Consider the following 27,362-nt stretch of genomic DNA (forward strand, 5'->3'; position numbering starts at 1 on the left):
ATCCCTGTTCTCCTACGTTCCTGACTGGATTTATTAGAAGCCATCTTGTATTTATGGCCCCTAATTTCAATCTGCCCCACAAGTGGAAACATCTTATCTATCTCTATTCTGACAAACATTTCCAAAACATTCCACGTCACACTTGCCTATATTGAAATGAATTTGTCTGTTATATGCCCATTTTGCAAGTTTATACACAGATTTCCTTTAACTGAAGGCAAAAATCAATTAAGGACCTTTGCAATATTTACAATAAGCAAACAATACTTTGGCATAACAGAGAAATTGGCACATCAGTGCATTTTTGTTAGACATATTGCCAAATGGGAACATAAGTCTCATTTTTATGGAGCCTTTCATTTCCAGATGCATTGCATGTAGAACCTCCCTCCAATAATTTAAACACCCCCTTTCCTTTATTTGACAGGGATTGATCTTTACCAACAAGTTCACAGTGCTCCTAAAATAGAAATCTATCTGCTAATGGTATTTATTAATGGGCCCAGAGGCACTTATATTTGATGGCAAACATGACCTTGGTGGGAACAGCAGTCTTTAAAACAGTTTAATGAGTGACATATATGCTCAAGCATCCCAAAGCAATGATTCATTTTCCAGTAAACAAGCATAACAAAGGCTCACTGGGCTCATTCACAGTTTGGTGCACCCAGTGCCAACGCATTCCACCATAGAACCCTCAAATTAAAAACTTTGGTTCAGTAGCTGAAGCAGGAGAACACATTTTAATTCAGAGGCCCTGTTTTTTTCTGGGTATAATTTCATTAGCTATTGATTAGACTGTCAAATAATTAAGGGTAATGCCAGATGGAGGAAATTTAACTGCACACTAGCCCTGGCTTACAGGAATGGCCTCTTGGCTGCATTAATGGCAGGGTAGAAGTTTGAACGAGAATGTTCACACCATCGCAACTGAGTAAAAAAAGACTGATGCAGTCTACTGGGATAAAAAAAGGTCAACTCTACTACAAATCTTTTAGAGTTGACTCAATGGCTTAATTTTTGTTGTTTTATAGATTTGCTATGTAAATGCTGATGGATCATACATGCTATAATTATAAACATTAACCAAGTACCATCCTTCACGAGTAGTATGATATGTGATCCCAGTAGATGATGCTCCACACTGCTAGAATACTTTCAAAAGATCATCCCCAATAGAAGCATCAGCTGCCTATTTGGTAATGGTGGGGGTTACCACAGAACTTTGTTTTTTCACGTCCTGTGTCACTGGATAGAGATTGGGAGTAAATGGCACAGGTGATTTATGATACGAAGAGGCATGTATTATACATTAAAAGTACTTACCTCAGTGGCACACGCTGAAATGATCATATATTGAAAAAATTATAGAAAACTACTAACTGTGGGAAAATTTGACAAGCGCATTGGGCTGCAAACTCGTAGATTGCAATATAGTAAATTAAGTAATCAATCTGATAGCACATCAAGAGAATTATTTATCTAAGCAACTGCTTCAGTAAAAACTTACATAACATTAAAACATTTTTCATGTTTGAGGAAGGATGTCTCAGACCAAAATAGTGGGATAAAGTTGAAACAATGGGAACAATTTTTACTAAATGTTTTATTCAAGGTCAGCAATAATTTCTGTAATTATTTAAACTGCATAATATTAATGATGGTAAACCATGATTGCCAAGTTATGTTAACACTCACAACACATTATTCCTCCATAAGTAACTGATCCTTTTCACTTATTTAACAGATACCTTGGGCCTGAAATTCTGATCAAGAGAGAGCACAATGAGCATAGATTGCCTCACAAATTGGATATTGCAGGCCTGGCAAAGTGAAAATGTAAAGTGCTGAGAAGCTGGAGGGAAAGACAAAGCAATGTGAGAGGACAGCATGGTGGCGCAGTGGTTAGCACTGCTGACTCACAGTGCCAAAGACCTGTGCTCAATTCCTCACTTCAGGTGAGTGTGTGGAGTTTGCACGTTCTCCCCGTGTCTGCATGGGTTTACTCTAGATGCTCCAGTTTCCTCCCACAATCCAAAGATGTGCAGGTTAGGCTGGTTGGCCATGCTAAATTGCCCCTTAGTGTCAGGATATATTAGCAAGGTAAATATGAGGGGTTAAAGGGATAGGGCCTGGGTAGGATCATTGCCAGTCAGACTCGATGGTCCGAATGGTCTTCTATGATTCAGAAGGGAAAGGAGAGGGCAGAAATTAAAAAAGTAATTTAAATCAATTATGTGAGATCTAGAAAAGAAAGCAAGGACTACAGAATTGCTATGATGATACAAGGACAATAAAAAATGTTGAAATGTTGCAGTAAACCATTATCAACTAATTTCGATATCAGATGGTTTTAAAGTACTAATGTTTTGATAATTTAGCTATAATGCCTTCCTTCCTCAGTGAGTGTAAATGACAGCAGGTGGAACAGGAAGAGGGGTCTGTTTTCATGTTGGAGTTGGGAGTCAGGAGACGGGAAGATTCCTGGCATTGTGATCCTGCCTCCACCCCAGAGTGGAATTTCTCATTGCAGGGAGGGTGTAGTTAGTGTGGAGTTGGCCTACCATCTCTCACAGTAGCATGGAGGAAGAGTCAGAGGACAAGGCTTCTGTGGACTGCCCCTTTCAGAGCAGGAAGCAGCATCACAAAGATGTTCTGCTGGCAGCCTACAGGCTGCGGCTCAATAATTGGAAGAGCAGGCAGAGTTCTCTGAGGCTTTGTGATCTCTGTGAATAATGATGACCACGGAGAAAATGCCACATTGGCAACACGCATGGGAGGGATCCCCATCAGTCCTGCACTGGGACGTAAAAATCCGGGTCCATGGCTCCAGCAGATTTCCCATCAGGTTACCGCTATGATTCAGGTGACCAGATGGAAGAGAACAATCTGAAGCATTCCAAGTGGAGAGAGAGAGAGGGAGAATTCTTTGTAGCAGCCTCATCCCCATATAGTCTTAGTCCCATAATTTTTCCGTTCAAGACGTGGGATGATGTTTCTGAGTTTGGGGTACTGCTGCTCTCACTATTGCAATGCCATCCTCACTGTGTTATTATTCTATTCTTCACACTGGCAGAGTATCACATAGAACCAGAAATTGCCAACATTAGGTACTTCAAGATCCGCTTCAGCATGGTTAGATACAGCACTGTACCACAGGTTCAAGGAATAGGTCTCACCACCAGCATCGGAGGTCTTACAGCTCTGTCGGTAGCCTTGCCTCTGAACCAGAATAAGTAGGCTCAAGCCTCACTCCAGAGTTTGATGGACACAGAAGGAGAGTTCATAATTCTGTTTAGACAGGATGATAATCTGACTGCCAAGCTATAACCCAAGGGAAAAAGAGAGGACGTAGTGCTCCATTCACCTTAATCCAGAGACCCTGGCTCCATTATAATACTTGGAGTGGTCACTGCTCCCAGTGGCTCTTTTTTGTATTAAAGAGCTGCCAGCCTTTGATTGACTGACAGGTCTCAGAAACAAGGCATTTGACCTGCACCAGAAGGTGCAGTGGGAAATCATCCCTGCTGGAACAGTGGAGTTGCCACCAGCCAATGGACAGGCCCACTGCTCTGGCCACTAAATTCTGCTTATTATTTGAGAGGATACCAAACAAGCCTCTGTACTAGTGAAGTATTTTCCATTTCACTCATCTTGTGATTTATCTGATTGGGATTGCCAAATGAAGGAAAGTTTTTCTCTTTGAACCCATATCCACTAGGAACTGTATGAAGCTATTAACCATGGCAGCCACAGACTGAACTCTACTCAAGGCATTCAGTGGAGCTCATTGGGTCTGGCAGCCTTCCATCATTTGAAACCCAAGATTGTTTTTAAACTGACCCCTGTGGTAAACTTTCACCATACACACACAACGGTGGACAACAATAATTAATCCAAAACCTACTTCCTATCAAAAAAAGTCTAAAGATAATTTAAACAATGTTGGGTTCTAGAGCTCAGTGCTGTTTTGCTTGCAAGGTCAAAATTTACTTGCATCAAATTTCAGAGCTTTTCTCCAACTCAATGAAAGGCCAATGTCAATACCAGTTATCAAAAAGCCCCAGAATACCATTTCAAAATCATTCAAAATTATCACGGTGCGACCTTTCATTACTGTGAAAGTGCAGCACAATTCATTATTCTGTGAAGCTTAACTCTGAAATCTTTTTTGAGCCTTGGTAAAATCGATCCGTGCAGGAAAACTATTGGGAAGAATGCTGATCTTACATCAACATCTAAATCTGTTCTTTAACTCATAGACATACTCCTATTATAACTTTAATTTAGAGGCAGAAGATAAAATATCCCTTTGGTGCAGGATGAATGAGAGGCTGTCTTTGTAAGCCTGTGACTGTAGCCAGACTTCTTTGTCCTCCTGATTCAGCACTTGAAATTGTAAATGTCACAGCTGCAGAATCTTTTGAGCTATATTTTCACTTTGCTGTACCAGAAGGTGATGGCAGTAATATTTAATGCTACAACATATTGCCGGTTCCCTGTTTCTTTCTACTAGCAAACCTCAGATAAGGGGGCCAGGGATCTGTGACCTATGCCTGCCCATTTGTGGGTCTTCACATGGTAAATAATGAAAGTGAGGGAAGCACAGCCTCCACTGAGATCCCTACAACTTACACCGCAGGTACCATAATTGTCTATTCAGATGTTGGTAAGAGGAGCTCAGCCAAAACAGCGAAGAGGAGACTAATTATTTTTCAGAGCATGGCCATACTGAGGTTTCATCAGGAAAAATGAACATGGTAAGAAGGCCAAAAAATTGATTCCAAGTGCTAGATGCTTCTTGCTTTTCACTATGGCAGAACCCTGCAGCATAATATACTTCCCCAAAGTGTACGACTCCCTGGAAGAGGCAAGGAACCCTGCCTCCTATATATTAATGCTCCTAAGATTGAAAGCAGGCAGGCATTTCTGAGGTGTGTTGAAGGGCTCATCTGCCTCACTTCCACTAATACAAATGCCAAGCAGAAAGTTTATGCTATAAAACATGATCAGGCATTTAGTGATGGCTACTGTGTAACTACCCAGTGGAATGGAAGTATCTGTAGTACTCATAGCTAGATAATTACTAATGGCCATATCTTATCTAGTTGTTCATTAAATACCTCAAATTGAACATAGCTAAGTCAGAATTATGTTGGAGTCTTGTTTGGGAAATAAATTAAGTAAGCATCTCATGAGGTTAACCATGTAACACATTTAACAACTTGGAGACAAAGCGTAATGTTCCATCATTCAGGCTATAGGCATGATGCCAAACCGAGCCCCAGTATTATTAACAGAAACCAAAGCAAATCAAATTAATTAGCACAGATGAAAAGATGCATGACATTTCTTAAGACTACATTAGTTATGTATTTGTAACATTTTCAAGAATTTTCATCTATTCTACCAAAACTGTTCTCATTCACATAAACCTGTGCTTTATCCTATCTATACTGAATGACATATTCCATTTTCAGCTGTTATCCTTCCATAGAATTGTGTCTGTTTTATAATAATATCACAAGTTAAAAGGTTGCATCGGATTAAGCTGTTTGAAATGTGTTTCTGTTCATTTGTGGTGATTTTCTCAGTACAGGTCACGCCAAAATTGGGCCAATTCAGCACAAAAGACTGCAGAATTTTAAACATAAATTAAGTTCAATGCAACTGAAGTTCCTGCGATCTTCTCTGCTAATTTAAAAATATTGCACTATAGAAGCTGGTCCCATACCCTCAAAACTGGCCATGCCCCTGGATGAATTAATACCACCATTGAGAGTCTCCTCTAATTGTTTGCATTTTCATGCCTTTGAGGAGCCTCTTAAAATTAAACTTGTTCTTTTGCATGCAAGGAAACAAGTTTTAAAAGCTTACCCAAGATATTTTTCTGTTAAATTTACTGAAAACTGGCTTCTGCACCCAATTATAACCAGGAAATGATTCCTGCCTATTTTTTAAGTCATTTTCGGTAATTTAAAATTGGGTGACTCACAGGTAATGGTTGATATGGTCGTTAAAATGTTATTTTGTGTACACCCATTTTAGCTATATCTGTCAATCTGCGAGAATTACCACTTTAAAAATTTAAAATTTACCACTTTTAAGTTTATCAAGGCATTTTTTTCAAAACAATTTTTTTAAAAAGATGATGTTTTAAAACATTCCTGGGCTGCATGAAACGAAGCTCACTCAAAGTGGGTCCCTTAAAGTGAAACATCACCCATTCTTCTGGCAGGGGGAAACTCAAGAGGCAAAATATGAACGTGGAGTGGGTTTCACAGTAAAAAAAATCTACTTGCAATGACTGAATGTCCCACTGAAGGATCAGAGAAACTTCTTACTCTTCACATGTCAACAAGCATGGCCCAGTTAAGAACATAAGAAATAGGAGCAGGAGTAGGCCATCTAGCCCTTCGAGCCTGCTCCGCCATTCAATAAGATCATGGCTGATCTGTCGTGGCTCAGTTCCACATTCCCGCCCTCTCCCCATAACCCTTAATCCCCTCGCTTATCAAAAACCCATCAACCCGCGTCTTAAAAATATTTAGCGAGGCAGCCTCCACCACCTCAACAGGCAGAGAATTCCAGAGATTCACCACCCTTTGAGTGAAGAAGTTCCTCCTCAATTCCGTTCTAAACCGCTCCCCCTTTATCTTGAGGCTGTGCCCCCTAGTCCTACTGTCCTTTCTGAGCGGGAAGAGCCTCTCCACCTCTATCCTATCCATCCCATTCATCATCTTATACGTCTCAATGAGATCTCCCCTCATCCTTCTAAACTCTAACAAGTACAAGCCTAGTTTATTCAGCCTCTCCTCATAGCTCAACCCCCTCAACTCTGCTATCAGCCTAGTAAACCTCCTCTGCACTCCCTTCAAGGACAAAATATCCTTGCGTAAGTGCGGCGACCAAAACTGCACACAGTACTCCAGCTGCGGCCTCACCAGTGCCCTATACAGCTGCAGCAAGACCTCCCTACTTTTATATTCAATCCCCCTCGCTATGAAGGCCAGCATCCCATTAGCCTTCCTGACCACCTGCTGCACCTGCAAGCTGGATTTTTGCGACTCATGCACAAGGACCCCGAGGTCCCTCTGCATCGTCGCCTGCTGCAGTTTTTCGCCACGTAAGTAATAGTCCTTCCTACCATTATTCCTACCAAAGTGGACCACCTCGCACTTGCCAACATTAAATTCCATTTGCCATTTCCTAGCCCATTCGCCCAGCCTATCTAGATCCTTCTGCAGACTCTCCACACCCTCCGCGCAATTTGCCGTTCCACCAATCTTGGTGTTATCAGCAAATTTCGACACCATACACTCGGTTCCCTCCTCCAGATCATCTATATAAATGGTAAATAGCTGAGGCCCCAGCACCGACCCCTGGGGCACTCCACTAGTCACCAACCGCCAATCCGAATAGCACCCATTAACCCCCACTCTCTGCCTCCTATTTGACAACTAATCTTCTATCCACGCTAACACCCTACCCCCAACTCCATGCCCCCTTACCTTCTGCAATAACCTCTTGTGAGGTACCTTGTCAAACGCCTTCTGAAAATCAAGAAAGACCACATCCACCGGCTCTCCTCTATCCACCACCCTAGACACATCCTCATAGAACTCCAATATATTAACCTCAAGTGCATCTATGCCCCGATATTCACATTCACCCCAAATATGAAGGGTCAATACTTTGAGGCACTTGATGCTGCCATCAGCAGAATTCCCAGCATGGAGGGATGTACCTTCTGAGACAGTTCAATGCTAGGTTGGGTACCAACTAGACAGCTTGGTCAACATACAGAGGGCACTAGGGGATTGGCAGGGTGAATGAAGATGGATGAAGTTTGCTGTTACCATGGACTCCATGTGATGAACAGCTACTTCTAACGCAGGGCATTTCATAAGGTGTCCTGGAGGCATCTGACATCATGCTATTAACACGAGTTGGATTTCGTTATAATCAGGTCTCACAGTGTCCTCCTGACTCATATGTATCACATGGCTGACTGTGACACTAACCAGGTATATAACAAGGTCAGGCCCCAGCCAAGGAAACTATACCACTCCTACAAAAAGGTTGTCCTCGGATCAACACTTGCCTTAGAACTGATCCAGAAAGGACCCTGGAGTTCCTATGTTCCTCAACATTTTTTGATCAGGCTTTTTGGACAACAACACCAAAGACTAGAATGTAGCATCAAAATGGGATCGCCTGCACAACATCATCCATAACACTCACTGCTTACAGGAAAAGAGATCAGACGAATGCTGATTAATTTGAGGCTTGTTGGACTGAAATGGAGCCAATTACTGTAACCAAGAGTACAGCCCTTAAGAACCACAAGCAGGTGGTTCTTGAGGGCTAGATTTTCTAGGTGCTCTCTGAGTTGCCGGAATTAAGTCTCAACAGACTATGGCACTGAATCAATCAACACGAGTTGAAACTCTGCAACAGCAAACAATCTACTGCTGAATCCTGGGATGCTAGAGGGATGTACGAAGCAATAAAGAGAGTCACAAGCCCAACAACAGCCAAATCAGCCTTCTTGAAGACAAAGTTCGGGATGATCATTACTGAACCTAGCAAGCAGATGGAAAGTTGTGGGGAGAACTCTCTCTAACGCTATGCAATGGAGAACAATATCATTGAAGAAGCTCTCAATGCCTTCCAGACTTCTATCATGGAGAAGCTGGACAGTGAACCTGCCATAGTAGAGCTCAACAAAGGCCTTCAGCATCTTGCCAGTGGTTAAGTCCCTGGATATGGAATCATCAAATGTGGAAAATTGGCACTGCTGGAGCATCTCCATGAACTGTTACCCCTCTGCTTTTTTTTGGTAGCTTTCAGTAATTTTATTCCATCCAAAAAACTCCAATTCAAATTGAATCTAATTCATGGACCCACATAAGGGACAAACAAGATCCAAGTTGACAGGATGAGGCATTGCACCCCACCCAGGCTTGATCCAATGCTTCATCTTAACCAAAAGGCCAAGATACTTTGAAAAATTGCATCAAGAACAGCCTTGGTTTGACTTCATTGGCTGCCCTGATCCTTTACTCTACCCTAGCCTCGGTAGACCACCACCACAGGTGCCAGCACATCCCAAGTACAATGGGCCAGCCTTGTTACATGTTTGATCACAGTTTCACCCTTTCCAGATTTTGCTTAAGGAAAAATTTGTGCCTCTAAACATGCATAATACAAATTTAATCACCTTGTGCTAAAGCAAAGGAGACTATAACAATGACCGAGGCACCATCTTGTCAAGTATCATGGGGGAGGTCTTTGTTCTGACTAGATTGCACATCAACCTAAAGTCTCAGTGTGGCTTCAGAATTGGCAGATCAACATGACTTTCTCACTTTACCTATTACAGCAGAGTTGCTGCGAACAATGCTCACCACTCTACATTGATTCACAGACCTCTCGTGGCTTTTGATCTCATTGATAGAGAAGGATTCTTTAAACTGTTCTGGAAACTAGGCAGCCACCTAGACTCCTTGTAATTCAACGGAACATGCATAGTTCTGTCACTTATAACAGAGCAACATTAAATGGCTTTAGATTAGTAAAGGGTAAATAAGGGCTGGGTCCTAATCCCAATACTGTTAGGTATATTTTTCTCCATGCTGTGATTGTATGTTTTTGATGACTCAAAATGAGGGGATCTACCAGCAACACCTGTTCAACTTGCTAAGACAGTGCATCAAGACCAAAGTGCATAATGTCCTAGTTCATGAGTTACTGTTTGCTAATAATGAAATGCTGGCATCCCTTGCTGCAGTTTACCTGCAGCATTTTGTAGAGTAGCTTCCCTGGGCTTGCAAGGAGCTTGGACTGACAATCATTGTCAGGAAAACTAAAGTTATGGGCCAGGATGTAGTGACTCCACCTTCCATCAACAACCTCACTCTGGATGTTGTTGTCAACTCCTTGGATCAAGAATTAACAGAAACCTGTCCATTAATGCAGAAATCAGCACCAAGATTACCAAGGTCACAGCAGTCATGTCAAATTTGAGGCGATGAGTATGGTTCAATAGCAAACTAACAGGAAATACAAATCTTGGTGTGTATCAGGTTTGTGTTCTCAGCAACCTCCTTCAAAGTACTGAAGCATGGACAATTTATGCAAGTCAAAGAAAGTTGCTGAATAGCTTTCATCTGCTTCAAATGAATACTGGGCATCTCCTGGCAAGAACAGAGTACTAAAAATTGAATTCCACAAGTATCCAAGGATCCCCAACATGCTTACTATCGAGTCAGCAATGATTCTGATGGCTGGGTTATGTGCACCAAATGGAAATGATGTATGGCAAGCTTGTTATCAGCACAACACCAACAAGTCGCTCACGTTTGCAAGATCTCAACCCGACCGGGATCAGAGTAAATGCATTGGAAGTCCTGCTGCTAACCAGAATATCTAAAGCCAAATAGTCAGGGATGATGTGGAAAAATCAGAGGACAATGAAATGACCCAATAGCAGAAAAGAGAGCCCACCAGAATGAAAAATCATCAGCAGGATTTTCCCAAAATCTGGCAAGTGTCAGATTCAGATTGAAGGAGACTACAACAATTAGACTGTAAACTGGCGTGTATCTCTCCAGATGCACATTGCCGTTGTCCACTCCAGATTTTCTAGCACTCAGTGCACAGAGAATCTGGGGGAATGGTTTATGCCGTCACTCTGGCGGGGCAGGGCACCACCCCCCCCTGCCCTCCACTCACTGGCATCTGTGTGCGCACCACCCCCAACCCCCACCACATATAAGTGGAACCTTCCCCATGGGGCTTTCCTGAGGGCCTGCCCTGGCAATGCCAGCTTGGCAGTCAACACAGGCCACGAGGCAGGTTAAAAAAAATCCCATTATTTTTGTAGAGAATACAATGCAGAAGATATGAAACGACCAGCAACGAGTGTAAGACACTTCTCAGTTAAAACATTCATTGTCCTCATCTTCCTTCTCTACAAAATAGTTTCCTTATTCTTATGGCTTGCAACTCTATACATAGTGATACTATACAAAATGCAAAACTTTGCTATTATTTAATAGCAATTATGAAAGATGGGAAAAAACCTACCAGGTCCCAGTTTTGCCACTGCATAGAGGAGATCATAGTTGATGATTGGTGTGGCGTCATCAATTTGTTGCCAGCCCACAGGCGGTGATGCTGGAGGAGAGATGAGAAATTGTTTTGCTGGCTGAGGAGGTGCAAGATGCAGATTATCTCCATCTGGACCTTGATTTTGAACCTGGGAAGTAAATTGACATCTGTTTAAACCATAATGCAGACTGTATCAGGTGACAGCAGCCATTCACTTCCAAGGTTTGTGTGAACTATTTTCAATGTTACATTATAAGCCTGGTCCTTCTAGCTAGAAACCATAGGTAATTACTTTTTCCAGCTTTCACATTCTATCTCGCTGCTGTGGAAAAGCATTATGTTTAGGACTAAAAATAATCTGACAAGATTTTATTTCAATATAGTGGCTGATGATGAATTTGAACATGTATAACAGGTAATTTTGCACTCTAAAGCAGGTCTTCATCCAGTGGCAGCGATATTGAGAATTTGAACATGCTCCACCATCATGTTCCATTCATTAATCTTGCAAAAGTTACACACTATTATGTTTTATAATGCTTATTTTGCGTTGCAGAAATTACAAAGTTCTTTCAGTATTATGACTCGCAAATGATGGGTTCAAATTGGAGTTTGAAATTAAGAATACTTACATAGGACTTTAAATTTATATTCTTGAGGATTATAAAAACCTACATGCTCATAACGGTCTCTAATAAAATTACTTTCACAATCCCAAGGTAGCTGATCACAACTGAAGCAACAAATGTGGCTTGGGAGGTGAAATGGTATGCTGTGTTTCTACTGCTAAATACTAGCAAGTGAAACCTGCTGGAAAATGAGTGCTTGTGGATATTTGGTAAGGGTAGGATTGGGCTTGACATCAATACCACATATAATATCTTGTGGACAATTATAGTACCCTTTAAAATTACTAGGGGGCACAGGTTTAAGGTGCGGGGGGCAAGATTTAAAGGAGATGTACGAGGCAGATTTTTTACACAGACAGTATTGGAACTCGTTGCTGGGGGAAGTAGTGGAAGCGGACACGGTAGTGACTTTTAAGGAGAGTCTTCACAAATACATGAATAGGATGAGAATAGAGGGATATGGTCCCCAGAAAGGTCGGGGGTTTTAGTTCAGTTGGGCAGCATGGTTGGTGCAGGCTTGAAGGGCTGAAGGGCTTGTTCCTGTGCTATAATCTTCTTTGCTCTTTGTCTCACTATTACATCTCTTCCCCTTTAATTTCCTTATTAACACATTCCAACAAATGCTCGACTAGTTACAATATAACACCATAAGTTAATTATTTAGCATAGTCCATAATAAAGTCACTCTGTCAGGGGATTTCCTCTCCCTCTGGGAGTGACACAGTTTAACAGGAGGTCTCACAACAGCAGGGGCAGATTGACTTTCAGAAATCGGACTTCCGACTTCCAAAGGTGCATCAGTGCAGATCACTTTTCCAGTTCTCACAGGAACACTACACAACCCTTCCTCAGGCTGTCTCATTTCCATACTGCTTTCAACCATCATCACAGGTGGGCATACTCTGAGTGGACTGCCCACTGGTTCTCTAGATGAGTCCTTTCTTACCAAGTGATTGGGATGCTTCTTCAGTATTTTACCTTGAATATATTAGATCATCCACTTTGAATGTTCTCTCAAGCTCTGTTGAATCATAATGTATACTTTAGACACTGCTTCACTTCCACCCTCTCCGTCAAAATTGGAAACTCCAGGTCCAACCTGGTTTGAATATGCCTTCCCAGCAACATCTCAGCAGGAGTTACTCTGGTGGGGCATCGTTCTAAACGTAATTAAAAAATTGTGCTAATCTGGTCTACAGGAATGCTGGTGGTTGCTTTTTCATGGCTGATTTAAAGGTTCGCACAGCCCTCTCAGCTAGTCCATTCAAGGAGGAGTGGCATGGCACAATATGTACATGCTTAATGCCATTTGACGACATAAAATGCTGGAACTGCTTGCTGGTGAATGCTGTCCCATTGTCCGAAATCAACAATTCTGACAAACCATGGATGGCAAACGTTTGCCTAAACTTTTCCACTTGCATTTCATTTCATAGATGTGTAGCCATTTTGAGTACATGCCCACTATAAATAGGAACATTGATTTTGTAAACCCATTCTTGGGCACAATGTAAAGTCTCATCCATAGATGACCTGGCTACTCACAAGGGTGACTGGGGTTGCTGATGGTAACCTCGGTTGTACCTGGTACTGCTCATAGTGTTTAACCATGTTTTCTATGTTTCGTTTAACACAGGTCACCACACATAGCTGTAAGCCAACATTTTCATCTTGGACATTCCTGTGTGCATGCTGTGCAGTTCCTCCAATAATAACTTCTTGCCAGGTATGGCAACCACCCTCACACCCCACAGAAGGACACCATCTTTGTAGCTCAATTCATCCTTCCTTGTTTGATAAGTGAAATGACTTAGGAAGCCTGACTAGAAAGGAACATAACTTTTTATAGAATGCAAAATAAAACCACTACCATGGTGTATACATGCTAGTCTCTGCCTGGAACTACAGTTCAGCAGGCCTATTACCAGGGGAACTCATACTCAACGAGCCCCACAAGGAGATCAATCAATGCTTCCCAATGGAGCTTATGTTTTCATTGTTAATTCTATCATAACTCCAGCCATGAAGAACCATATGCTTAACTCTGGACAAAACTGGATCCCTCTGAGTCCAGTACTTGATCTGTTGCGATGATGTGGGTATAGTGTTGAAGAAATTTAAGGCAAGGATTATTTGTTGTGGCACTGGCAGGTTGGCATACTTTCCACCAAATCACAGAATTTTCAATATGAGCGCCTCGCAAGTAATTTTCCATTATGGGAGCACAAATTCATAGGCCGCAATTTTATTGTTCCATTTGCCACAGGAATTGGAGCAGGGGTGGACCATGGAAAGGCCTGCTGACCTCGGGCAGGATTTTACGCTTTCAGCATAAGCAAAGGCATAAAATCCCGCCCATAAGATCTATCCCAAAGGTGATAATATCCCACTAGCAATATAATTACACTGGTGAAATTAATAAATCCAGGAAATTGGCCATACAGCAATCTTGCCTGATCAGCTTTGAGAAATCCCTCCAGTGCTGACTCTGTGATTTGCTGTTACATCCACATGGCCTTCTTTTGAACAGTGTGCATTCAGACTGGACTGAGACAAAGATCTCCAGCAAATGTTTTTGTTTCCTAATCTATAGGTGCAAGTCCTAGCCAAGGTCACATGCACAGATTTAAATGTGGTGCCAGAAATAAGCTCTGTGTAACAAGGACAAACAAATTTTAATCATTTTCGGTCTGTTCTTCTGTTTTCCTTTTTTTTGCTGTCTTTCATCACTGTCCTTTTCTTGGGTCAGTGCAAATTAAAAATACAGATGCCATTGCCAGTGGTAGCCAAGGTTCATCCTTCCTCTACAGTTGTGCTTCCATTCTTTTCCTAACTAATGTGGGGATATCTGCAGTATCAACCAATTTGCTTCCTACATATGGGTACCAAACAAGTGATTGAAGCATTGCTAAGCATGGCAACTTTTGCAATTCATTTTCCATTGAATTGCAGTGCAAGTTTGATACATTCGTACAAATTCACCACTGAATTTCCAAAATACAGGAAACCATTCATAACATTTATCTGGGCATCTGGGCAACTGCATCCTGCTGTTCCTCTGCCGTAAGCACTTGCTTCTCCATTCTAATGTATACTTTCTGACTTGCTCAATGTTACCTCCTCAAGTCCACTAACTGCATCCTTTGAGATACATGTAGTTGTGCTGGGACTTGGAAATGTTCGCTAGCAATGTGCTATTGAATGCTGACTCATTCTGGGCCACAGGCAGTGGTGACTGGTTGTTCTTTCAGCTTATAATTATAAAAATGGAATGTGTTAGAATTGTGGCTCCAAGAGACATTCAAAAAAGGTCTAGGTTACAAAATGCCAGTGCAATGGTTTTATGATTGTGTAAGAAAGGGATAAGTCATAAAAAGAAACATTTGCAGTTGCATTTGTTTCCATTCTCCCACTATTCTCTTTGCTTTTATCAGCAATAACGTCTTTGGTGGCCTCATTGATGGAATTCAAAAGCTTGAAATCTCTGGTTTTGATCTGTACTTTTGTACCAGAGGGGTGATTTTGCAAACTGTTGCTCCCTCTGAGCATTGCTCCATGTTGGGAGCACTAGATCATGGAAATATTCCAAAATGCCTTCTTGTATTGATAGCAGAGAAGTAATGTTGAGATGTCGAGTAGCAGTCAAGGAGAATCTAACTTCCTATTGTAATCGTCCTCAGGCAGAAAAATGGATCAGAGACATATAGGAGTCAGACTGGCAGACAGAAGTCCCTCTCCATGTCACTTCCAGCCACAATGCCATTCGAAAGGAAAATCGAAGAAATATATTATATGTTTAGAAAAAAATTTAGCACTCATTGGCTTAAGCCTTTTTGTGGGGTTGATATATAGACATGTATATGTATTTTGTTTCCTCCTACCATTTAGCAACAAAATGTCTTTTCTTTTTATGTTCTCACAAGCCACATACATTCTCCCGAATGTAAGATATGCAATTTGCTTCAATGTTTCTGACACTGTGAGCCCGATTTTACCATTGCCCTTTTTCAGATGTGAAAGCTTGGTAAAGTTGGGTGTGAGGCGATTAGCGCGATCTGCGCCCACGTCCACGCAAATGCCCACTTTGCTAAGGCCCAAAAATGGCCACGATCAAAACCACACCCAAAACGGGCACAAATGCATTTGCATGCATTTAAATTGAATTAATGGAATGCCCGTCCAGCTTTACCAGCATTTCCCCCTTTACCATCATGTTCGCGCGTCCAGATTCGACACGACACAGACATGCTCAGCAACGATCTGTTTCTGGCGCTCCAGCTAATAAAGAGGTAAGTTCAGAGCTTCCAATGGCTCTCTGACTCAGGTCGATGGTGGTGGTGGTGGGGGCGGGTCAGATTTATCTCTGGATGGGTGGTGGGAGAGGAGGGAGGCCCAATCATTCTCTGGTGGGGAGAAGAGGGAGACCAGATCATTCTTTGGTGGGGGGAAGGGAGAAGGGAGGCCAGATTGCTCTCTGGTGAAGGGGCGGGCAGAGGCCAACTCATTCTTTGATGGGGAGGAGGGAGGCCTGATCATTTTCTGTTGGGAGCGGTGGGGGAGGAGGGAGGCCTAATCGTTTTCTGGTGGGGGGCGGGGGAGGTGGGTGGAGGAAGGCCCGATCATTCTCTGGTGGGGATGGAGGGAAACCACTGCCACTGTGGGTGATCGGTGGGGGAAGGGGGGGGCCCTGCGGCCACTCTGTGGCAGTCAGTGGAGAGGGAAGGAGGGGACAGAAGGTCACAATCGGTCTGGGTAGTGGTGGGGGTTGGTGGATAAGGGGGACAGATATGTTGTGGGGGTGGGGCGATTGCTCCCACTTTTTTGCTTCCAGGCCACTTTATCCATTTTTTACAGCCCAGGAGCGATGTGACAGGGGTGCATTTTCTATTTTTTTTCCCCCCACACGCACAGTTCAAAGCTCCGATTGGAGCTGCAGCGTTTCAGACGCAAATAAGCCCCACCTACAGCGCAATTCAGACCCTCAATCTTTTTTCAGGTTAAGTGCATTATGGGGGCGATTGAGAACAGGTTTCCAAGTCGGATTTGAATTACGCCCAGATTCAGCACTTAGGATCAAAATGGTAAAATCAACCTTTTCCTCTATAAGAGCACCAGGCAGTGAAGGGGCAACATAAGAGGATGTGACGGGCTCAGTCCTTGAACCCCCCTTTCTCCTTGTAGCAAAGTGGCCACTTCCCCTTTGCAATCAACTATCTGCAACCGACTCATCCACACTGCCACTCATCCTGCTAATGATAGTAACTTAAAGTGTGCAGAGAATTATGAAGTGGATCACTTTCTATTGTCAAAACACCAGAGAAGCACTTCCCAGAAATTTCTTTGTGACAGAAGTGCAATTTTATAAAATTATTCCATATGTTGCCAGACCACCACACTGGACAAATTAAAAACTTGTGGTTTCTGAGAATCTTCAAAACAACAAAATTCTTGTCAGCAAAGATGGCTATGGTCAAGGCACAAAAGGTGATGAATTTTTTTGGAAAAGATCACTCATCAAACATTGCCTTTGGCACCTGCTTGATGTACACTTCATGGTAACTTTGACCAAGACATCATGCAACAGTGTCATGTTAATTGGAAGAACAATGTGCTAACCTTGTATCAACAGTCTGGTCTGTACTGCTAAAATTATTATGTTAGTTACTTCATTATGAGAAGAAAACTTGTGTAGTAAATGAATGAATCACTTAGAAGTAAGTGGTTTTTTTTATAAAATTGAAAATAAAACAGTGGAGGACAGGGTTTTACAGTGCAATGGCACGCAGTCCTTTCAACTTTGAGATCTGGTTTCAAATCCAATGCACACTAATGGGAAAAATCTTTGGATTCTGTTGGTCATAAAATTCTAATTGACATGTGTTCGGGGCAGTCTCAATTACAGCTCACAAAACCATACTCAGTATTAACTGTAACTTCATGAAAAATAATTCAGTACTTCTATTTTGTTCAGATATGATTTCAATATGATTTACAGCAATGGGTTAAGAAAATTTACCAAAAACTTTTCAGCAAGACAGTACCTATGTAATAATTATCCAAACCTGGCCTGAATTAAGCATCCGGATAAAAAGGCAGCATTTTTAAACCTTGTCGGTAGATTTCTGTCTTTACAGCCCAGGTGTTAAACATCATCTGGGCAGCACATGGAAAGGAAAATCTGGCAGCACATTCACACTGTAGTAACAGCAATCATCTGTTTTTTCTTCCATTAAAATCAACAGAAGAAAAACCTAAGGATTCGTAAGGGGCGTATAAACCACAAGGTCCTTTATTTACAAATGTAATAACTAATTGTTTTTAGGTGCCCACCAGGGATACCTGAAACATAAATATTGCATCAGATATCTGTCCCCAAAAGCAGACCCCATTCTGCTCATATTGTGGGTTTTAACCAGTGCAGCTGTCTAATTTCTACCTTAATTGCACTAATTAAACACATCTTATCACATGAGTAAGCCTTTGTCTTCAGTCTCTTTTCCTAATGTATTAATGATCAATGGCTCTGTGATCATCCAAAGTACTGAATTTGTTACCTGTGCAAAGTAGAGTTTTAGCTTTTTCCCATTGAACTTTGTTTCGTGGAGCTCTATTCTGGCACGGGCTGCTACTTTGGAATTGCTGAAGTTAATTCGTACACGTCTGAAACTTTTAAACAGCTGGAATGTGGCATGGTCATCATAGGCCAAGAAAAGCGCCTCAAACTTCTCCTGCATTAAACAAACACAAAGAAAGCAAACTTAAAATCCTGATTTAGTTCACAATTTTAATCCAGATATTTCAATGTTTAAACAATGTTCTTTGACGATATCAAAATTTGCATCCAGCAAAATTGTACAGGTACAATTTCACATTCATGTGAATAATGATCAGCATTCATATATCTAGAACATTCTAAATCAATACAAAATATAAGTAATGAAATTGTTTACATAGAACAATTTAGAGTCTTATCCTTGCAATTGGAAAAATGTTGGAGACCCAGGCTGAGCCTATTAATAGCTGCAATGACTTCTTGAGTTAGATAGTATTTGAAGGGAAAAGCAACTCTGATAACAGATAATTGTAGCAAGCCGTTAAAACCAACGCACAAGTTTTCACTTTCAGCATCTGAATGCAGTAAGAAGTCTCACAACACCAGGTTAAAGTCCAACAGGTTTATTTGGTATCATGAGCTTTCAGAGTGCTGCTCCTTTATCTCCTTCCACAGAATTCCAAAAGCTTGTTATACCAAATAACTTGTTGGACTTCAGCCTGGTGTTGTAAGACTTCTTACTGTGCCCACCCCAACACTGGCATCTCCACATCATGGCTACCACCTGCATGGTAATAGATCAGAAGAGATCACCAGCTCATCGTAGAATCCAAAACCTTTAAATTCCATTGTCAGATATACATGCAAGTAATAAAGATGAAACTTAGTATCAATGGTGAATGCCATGTAAAACAAAAATAAAAAATTGGAAATACACAGCAGGTTAGGCAGTAATGTGGAGAAACATAGTTAACATTTCAAGCTGACAACTTGTCTGAACCAACCTGAAACACTGGGCTGGATTTCCAAATGGGGCACATTGCTGATGAAAAATGTGCCGTGATATTGTGTCAGCAATCCAAATCAGGGTGCGTAAGCTCCAAAAATGGCAGCCCGTCTGTCATTTAGAAGTCATTAATTAACAAGCTATTAAGCTTGTTAACAATTTTTCATTACCTGGTGTATTTTTCTGGTGTCGGACATGAAAAAGTTTAGAAGTCTTTTATGCCAGTTAAAACAAGGTAGCACAAGGACAACTGAAGAGGGCCCTGCCACCAGGGCCATGATTGATGGTACCAGCAGATTCTCTTGGGGAGGTTCGCAGCATCTGTATGACTTTTAATGACTATTTAAAATCCTCTTTGTGCCTACGATGAGTAATAAAGACTGGTTCTGAGGGTAGGGGACTTTATAATTCTAGCCTTGACCACGGCATTACCCCATGATTGCCAGTCCACAGTGCCTATTCTCAGACCACAATTTATTTATTCACACCAAGGTGTGATTGATTTTCCTCTGAGAATGTAGCTACAACAAAAATTCATCACTTTTTTAAAAATATTTACTCAAAGTCCCAATATTGTGGCATCTAAAAACAGGCATGAGAAAATTGCCCTGATAATTGTTGTGAGGGTCTGTAGTCCGGAAGCAAGCTCCCTCTGCATATATGATTGACCTCTTTCCTGTTGCACTGCCATCAGTTGGCCATCCTATGTCTGCTAAGCTGCACTATTATAGTGAGGAGAGGACCCCTCAGTTTTCGTTCCACCTCCTTCATCCCACTGAGGAACATAAAATCCATTCCCTTAACTCTCTACAGATGCTGTCACACCTGTTAAGTATTTCTAGTATGTTCTACTTCAGATTTATAATATCCATAGCATGTTGTTTTTGTGTTAACATAACACTGGTCAATAAAGTTGCTGAAAATAACAGTGATGTATGCTTTACATTGCTTGAGGAGAATTTTGAAATGCGTGCTTCAAAAGAAATGTTACTTTAAAATTGTATTCCCTCCCTCAGTGGTCTATTTTCTATCCCAGCCTTACTTAGCGTTTAATAATATGGATGCTGGTCAGCCTCCATGATTTGGTCAAGTGACCATTCTTCTGTGTGAACTCAGGCAGTGAACATTGACACATTCGACATGATCTTCTGGCTCTTCATGCTGACAGGATCTTCTGGTCCTGCCAACAGTGCACCTTCGTTGTGTGCTTCTGGTGGTATGGTGTGGAATCAATAGGAAATCCCATTGATAGCACCGGGATCAGAAGATCCTGCCACTAAGAAAAATGCCGCAGGGAAATTAGAGAATCCTCGTGATTATCTAGTGATGGAATTATCATTTGCAACCCAATCCACTACTTACATTCAATTACGCACAAGCACTTTCCAGAAGTAGCCACCAGATAGTGATGAACATCAACAATTTTACTTAATTTTTTTGTTTCTTTAATGGGGCATGGAGGTCAGTTATAACACCCTTGCATTTTTATGGGTGAGAGAAGATGTTAGTTATAGTAAAAAGAAAGTATCATGTTGTCCCTTTGAATGATGTATTGAACAGAGGTCTTATCTACCTGTTGAAATGGATATTTATGATCTAGTGACAAATTTTGAGGATGAGCAGGAAGTTCTCCTTGTAACCACATCATTTTTTTTTATCAACAAGACAGCAACAAAAACTGTTAATTTGTCATTTGGTTCAATGCTGTTCATAGGATTTTGCTATGAGCAAATGTCTGCTGCATTCAGCAACTTAACAACAGGGACTGCACTTTAAAGTGCCTCATTGTAAACTAAGCACTTTGGGACGTCCTAAGAGATGTGTTAGGATGCTGCCTAAATGCACATTTGTTTTTAATCTGATAACAGATTAAGTTATGATTATTGTTCTTCACCATAATTTTGTTGCCTTTCATCTTCATTAGCATTTCTTGGAGCCTTTGAAATTCCATCAAATGGTTTAGGAAATTAATACAGGTTTGTGGCCATCCTAATTTTTACCATCTGCATATGACTAATTTCCAAAGATCTTTTGCACCATCCATTCATCAATGGGCAGAAATGGGTTAATCAGGATTCTGTTTCCATTTCTCTGTTCATCCTGTATCCTGAGAATAATTTGCAAATGCATTTGTATAACTCATGTTCACTGCCAATGTCACAGCATTTGAAACCAATGGGAGTTACTTAATGATATTCTGATTAGTGTAAGGTAAATGCTTGCCTTGTCCTGCCTCCCTTTACTCTTGCCTTAGTTTCAAAGGGTGGAGCAGTGAAAAGAAACATATTTTTCTTTAGTCTTTAATATTCTCTTCAAATATATTAATTCTTCAGAGATGCTAAGGCCTCCATTTTCCTCTCATGGATGAAATATTGTTACTGTAAGTATATTCGGAAACATCTTTTATCTTGGCCAAATATTAATTTGCTCATTTGCAAGAACTAAAATGTTGTCTTCATTTGTGTATCAGTAAAACGTTTTGGAAAAGTTGAAAAGTTATACATTCTGAAAGTGTATTTCTGAAATTTATATCCAGTAAATCTGCAAAAAGGCAAAGGACTGGGCTTCTAATGAGCTTATTCTATTGCCAGAGGCTATTCAGTGTGTTAGTCTGAATACTTCCATAAAAGGAGGCTCAAACCAAACCCTCAAAACAACAGTCACCCCATTTTATCTTCATAGCAAGAATGGTAAACGCACCCTCAGTGTGACCTTCTGCAACAACCTTGTACAACATGAACCCAATGTGACTTACTTTGAAGTGAAGCTGAACCACATACTAACCTTCCACAAATACCTGAAGAAGATAGCCACCAACACAAGGTCAATAAACTTTGATCAATAAACTGGCAAACATCATTTTTAGGGGGGCCTCAGCACCTGTACAATGGACTTCTAGCATGGTCCTTGAATACTCCATAGCTGAGTACTGTGCACCATGTATGGACTAGAAGTAGCCACATTCGACTGGTTGATGTTCAAATGAACACTGCAATGAGATGCATCATGAGAATCTTCAAGTTAAACCCAACACTCTGGCTACTCGTGCTGACACACATTACACAATCCCCCACCCCATGATCTATCACAGTGCAGAGACCCTCCTTAAGCTGGAGAAGCACCTTCTCCATAAGGTGGAGAAAATAAACACCTCCCAATCCATCAGAACCTCACCAATGTCTCCCATCTCTACTTGAAGTTACATAAGCACGTTTGGATCCATGCACTTAACCTCATATAATGCAATTTCAACCCTTAAGAATCCTGAAAAAATGAATGGACCTCTCAAGAAGTTACAGCTCAAAGATCTCATACATAAGGTCTTTCATTTCAACCTCCCACAAAGTTCATAGACATCCCTAAAACCACATATGTACAGACCATGGCAGATGTGGATATCTAATGCACCAATAGAAAATTAAGAACTCACTTTGTGCGATGTGGTCACTTAGAACAGACCACGGAACATATAACGACTCAATGCCCAACTCGTAAATATGAAGGAAACGTTACAGCGATACACACCACAATTCCTGACATAATATCCTGGCTTGACCACCCTAATATAAAGTTATAATTGTTTTTCTATACTCAGCCATAGAAAAGAAGAAAAAGGAGAGGAGGCTGAAGTGGAATTCACAGCTACCCCTAATTAAACTCTGTGCTAAACTTTCACTGAATTGGAAGGGCTCTACAGCTTTATCAAAATGGTGCCAGGGAGCACGCTGATATCTGAAGCCCCGCCCCAGTCCCAAAGCCAGCACCCACCATTTGTTCTGTTGAGGAGGGGGAGGTATTTCACATAACCTCAATTCACAGAGGCAGCAGTTGCCTTCAAACAGAAGCAGCTTTCATTACAGGATTTCCAAAGCATGACTCCAGGGCTTTACACATTTGAGGGACCCATTCTGATCAGGGTGGATGATAGAATAGCACAAAGCTGCTTCACCAGGTTGTATGGGTGTCAGGCAAACAGAATAACAGTGAATAATCTTCATGTCCAGTAAGAGATGTAACTTTAGAACACAGTAAGACAATCAATTTCTTCTGGGATTGATTATCTTAATTCAGACAAGGTTTGCAACCTTTTTAGTGGCCTCAATGAAACTCACTCCAGCTTTCAGCGGGTACGAGTTGTGCTGAGGCCTTTTGTAGGTGATGGTGGAATTCCTGGAATGGTCTGAAAATATTCCCAAAGACATCCGTTGACATAAAAGGGCAGGCAGCAGATTTACTCATATTCCCTTCTGCAGGGAGCCCTCACTTCCATCAGAAAGTGGTCAGACTGAAAACACGGGTGGAAGCCGTGCACAACTTTTGTTCCGTCTCATTTCTGGGATTGTAGTCTGACATTCAGTGCAGCCCAAAGCCTTTGAAAATGTTGGAAATTGAAGTATGTATGCATAAGTGTTAGCTGGCCAGTTCATGTCAGAAAATGCTTGTCTACTGATGGATTATAAATGGAGCAATATTAACAAGGAATTACTGGGATAGTTCCAATAACTTTGAAATGACTTTATACCTCCACAAAAATAGCATAGGATTCGCAGCCCACTAATATTATGGTCTATAATGTGTAGTTCATAGCATAACTTCAACTTTAAATTTGACATCACTGCTGCTTGCAGAGGGCAATACTTGTTTAAAAAATTGCTTTCCCCTTAAAATGTTTCTGGCACTGATAAAGACAAAGAGATTCAGCGCAGGTGACAATGACACCAAACTTCTAATGCATTTATGCACATCAAAGAGATAACTGGTTAATGGCCATTTAATAGAAGAATTAATTAGTGGCACAGTCAGAAATAGTGTTCACCTTTTACAGTTTTCAATGAATGGGTGAATTAATTGCATGGGCGAGTGAGACATACGCAAACTAGGATTACATGCAGAAAAATCACTTGAGAATGACAGAGATAATTAAATAAATAGCATGGAACATAGCACTTTACGTGCTGCTGGGTCCTTGAATACAATGGCCAGAATTCTCTGGCTATTCATGCCAGTGAGATTCTCTGGTCCTGCTACTGGTGCACCTTCTGCTTCGAGTACCTCAGCATCATCGGTTGGCTTCAATGGTAATTTCCATTGACAGCGGCAGGATCAGAAGATCCTGCTGCCAGTGGTATTCTACGAGAAAGCATCAATGCAGCCTACTCCCTTAATTCAAAATCATCTGATAATTCATTCAATCTTTTTCATACTAAATTCTAACTTTTGCTTTTTTTGCATTATTTGGTGCACTTGCAACCCAACACCATTCCACCCAGACACCTCATCCTCCACCAACACCCCCACCCACTGGTAATTTTCAAGAGTTTTGCATTGTCATAAAAGCTTTTCTGACATCTGAATACATTACACGGACAGTTTTGTTTTGTCACGAATCTGTAATTTCCTCAAAGAACTCCAGCCTTTTGTCAGACATAATCCCCATCCTTTACCTATGTAAATGTTTCACTATACCTTCTTTCAGGATAGCTTCTAATTTTTCCAGTGGCTTGTAATTTCCTGGATTGTCCAAGTGTTCCTTTTTAAAGTTTGCTTCAGTTTGTTCTATTTCCAAATCTCAGCAGAAACCTTTCATACTGATGATTCCCTAAGGGTAGTGCCAGAACCAAATCACTTTGCTATCTGCCACTTTAAGTGTCCCGGTATAAATCCACCGAGGCCAGTGCATCATCTTCCTTAAACCTCTTCAGCTCATTATTTTATTTTCATCTGTACATCCTCTGGTATTTCTCTTGCTCTCCCACTATAGAAATTCAACTTCCATCCTGGTGATCACAACCTGTAACTTCTTCCATAATCACAGAGAAGAGATTTAATTTTGAAAAGTTGCAAATCCCTTGATATTATGCTACCTTTGTGATCTTTCAATGGCCCTACCATTTTCTTTTGTTAATCTGCTTCCTGAAAATGCATTAATAGAAATGTGTTATATTCCTTTTACTGCAATGTTCTGTTTTCTAACCTAGCTCCAATTCTATTTTAGTACTCCTGACTAGTTCAGAAGAAGGCCTTGCGCACAGTGGTAATATCCTTACCACTGGCCAGATGATCTGAGTTCAAGTCCATGGCTATAGAAAGTGTCCAAAATGGTTGAGGAGTAGCCTGTAAATCTTTCCAAAGTGCCTGATGATGAGTGGGAGAGGTCTGGTCAGTTATACTGCAGAAGGCAATAGCAAACAACTGCAGTACTTTACCAGGCATAATCATACACAAATCCCACGGTCATTAATGGTGTGTGAAGGAGGAGGTGTGGTTTGTTAGCTACTTTTACCTTGTCTTTATATTTGCCTCAATCTGTAACTCTCTCTGTAGTGTAATACTTTAAGAACCGACTCTTTTGTCTTTATCTTACACATTGCTTCCATTGCTGTCAGCATTTCCTTTTCTCTCAGTTACTGTTATTGCCTGTTTAGGCAACACTCCCTGTATAGAGACTGGATTCACTTTTCAGTGTTTCCATTGTACTCATTCACATTTCGATCATAACCTTTACCTACAACATTCTGACTGAAAAGAAAAGTCTAGATTTGTTTGGAGCTACAATTATCTAATCTACTGAATCCAATTAATGTAGGACCATAACTGTCATATTGCACTCTTAGATTTGGTTTATGAATCATTGCTGGCTTATCACACAATGTTTTTCCTCAGCGATTACTGTCATTGCATTGTCTTGATCAACATCTTCAGTGCTATCACAGGATTGTTTTTCTATAGATTGTTTACCTCTATAGACTTTGTGTGTTAAATTGCTTCAGAGATGATGGCAGAATAAGTAAATGCGCCATTTTGTTTCAAGGGTACTGCGCAATTATATATTGGGAGCATGAATTCAGGGAACTATTAAAATGGCACCATTACAGGAAAAGGAAAAAAAATGACTAAGAAAAATGGGGAAAGAAAAATGAAACAGAAGGTATTAAAAAAAGAAAAACCAAGAAAATAACAGAAGAAACAATAAACAAGTAGAAAATCAAGTAGCCTTTATATTAAGCCCTTCCACTTCACAGCCACCACTTGTCAAGCAGAATGGGTGGAGAAGGGGTTAGTAACATATATATGGGAAGGGCAATCATTTTAAACAGCACTGATGATTAGTGATCCAAACATCCCATTACTGAGCAGATCACTTCATTAACATACTTGAATCAAGTTTTCAAAGTACAATTGGAAGCCTGATTTAAAATTCACTGATCATAAGATCATAAAAAATAAGAGCCCATCGCACTTCCTCCACCATTCAATGAGATCATCACTGATCTGACTGTGGATTAAATATCACTTTCCTTCCTGCCTGCCCACAGCTCTTGATTCCCTTTCAATTTTTGCTGTTTTACATTCAGCACTAGCCCCTTTCTCTGACAATTCCCTAAAGACAGCAGCAAGACCTAATCAACCACTTTAAGTGCCCTGGTATAAACCTATCCAGCTACCTTCCAAATGTGTTCTCCTAACAGTATCATAAATTTAACATTTAGATGCAGCAGGATAGATGTGTGTTTTAATTCCATTTAAGGTTAGACGATGTAATTTGAACAGAGTTTTGGATTACTTGCATCAATATCAATAAAATGTACATGGAACGTTTGCCTGAATTAATGTAAATGACTATGTCAATCTTGAATTGATTTATTGTCACATGTATTGAGATGCAGTGAAAAGTATTGTTTCTTGTGAGCTAAACAGATAAAACATATTGTTCATAGAGTACATAGATTTAAGGAAAGGATAGGGTTGAATATAGTGTTGCAGTTACCGATAATGCGAAGAGAAAGATCAGCTTAATATGTGATAGGACCATTCAAAAGTCTGCAGGGAAGAAGCTGTTCTTGAGTTGGTTGGTACATGACTTCAGACTTTTGTATCTTCTTCCCAACAGAAGAAGGTGGAACAGAATATGTCTGGGATGCATGGGGTCCTTGATTATGCTGGCTGTTTTCCTGAGGCAGTGGGAAGTGTAAATAGAATCAAGAGGTGGAAGATTGGTTTGTGCCATGGATTGGGCTGCGTTCACAACTTTGTGTAGTTTCTTGTGGTCTTAGTCAGA

The 27,362-nt window shown here is 40.9% G+C and overlaps 1 protein-coding gene across 4 annotated transcripts in view; it reads right to left on the reverse strand.

Moving 5' to 3' along the window:
* LOC145344976 (calcipressin-2-like) overlaps window positions 1-27,362 on the reverse strand; it is a 274,038-nt gene that overhangs the window by 29,680 nt on the left and 216,996 nt on the right. For all 4 annotated transcript variants that reach the window (XM_080192391.1, XM_080192389.1, XM_080192392.1 and 1 more), the window contains 2 exons: window positions 18,299-18,472; window positions 11,092-11,263 (listed from right to left, as the gene is read on the reverse strand). In XM_080192391.1, coding sequence (XP_080048517.1) covers window positions 11,092-11,263; window positions 18,299-18,472 — 346 coding nt within the window. The remainder of the gene's footprint in view (window positions 1-11,091; window positions 11,264-18,298; window positions 18,473-27,362) is intronic.

Source organism: Carcharhinus amblyrhynchos, chromosome 7 (genome assembly GCF_965287045.1).
Source record: "Carcharhinus amblyrhynchos chromosome 7, sCarAmb.v2.hapA, whole genome shotgun sequence".
In the NCBI taxonomy this organism is placed as follows: Eukaryota; Metazoa; Chordata; class Chondrichthyes; order Carcharhiniformes; family Carcharhinidae; genus Carcharhinus; species Carcharhinus amblyrhynchos.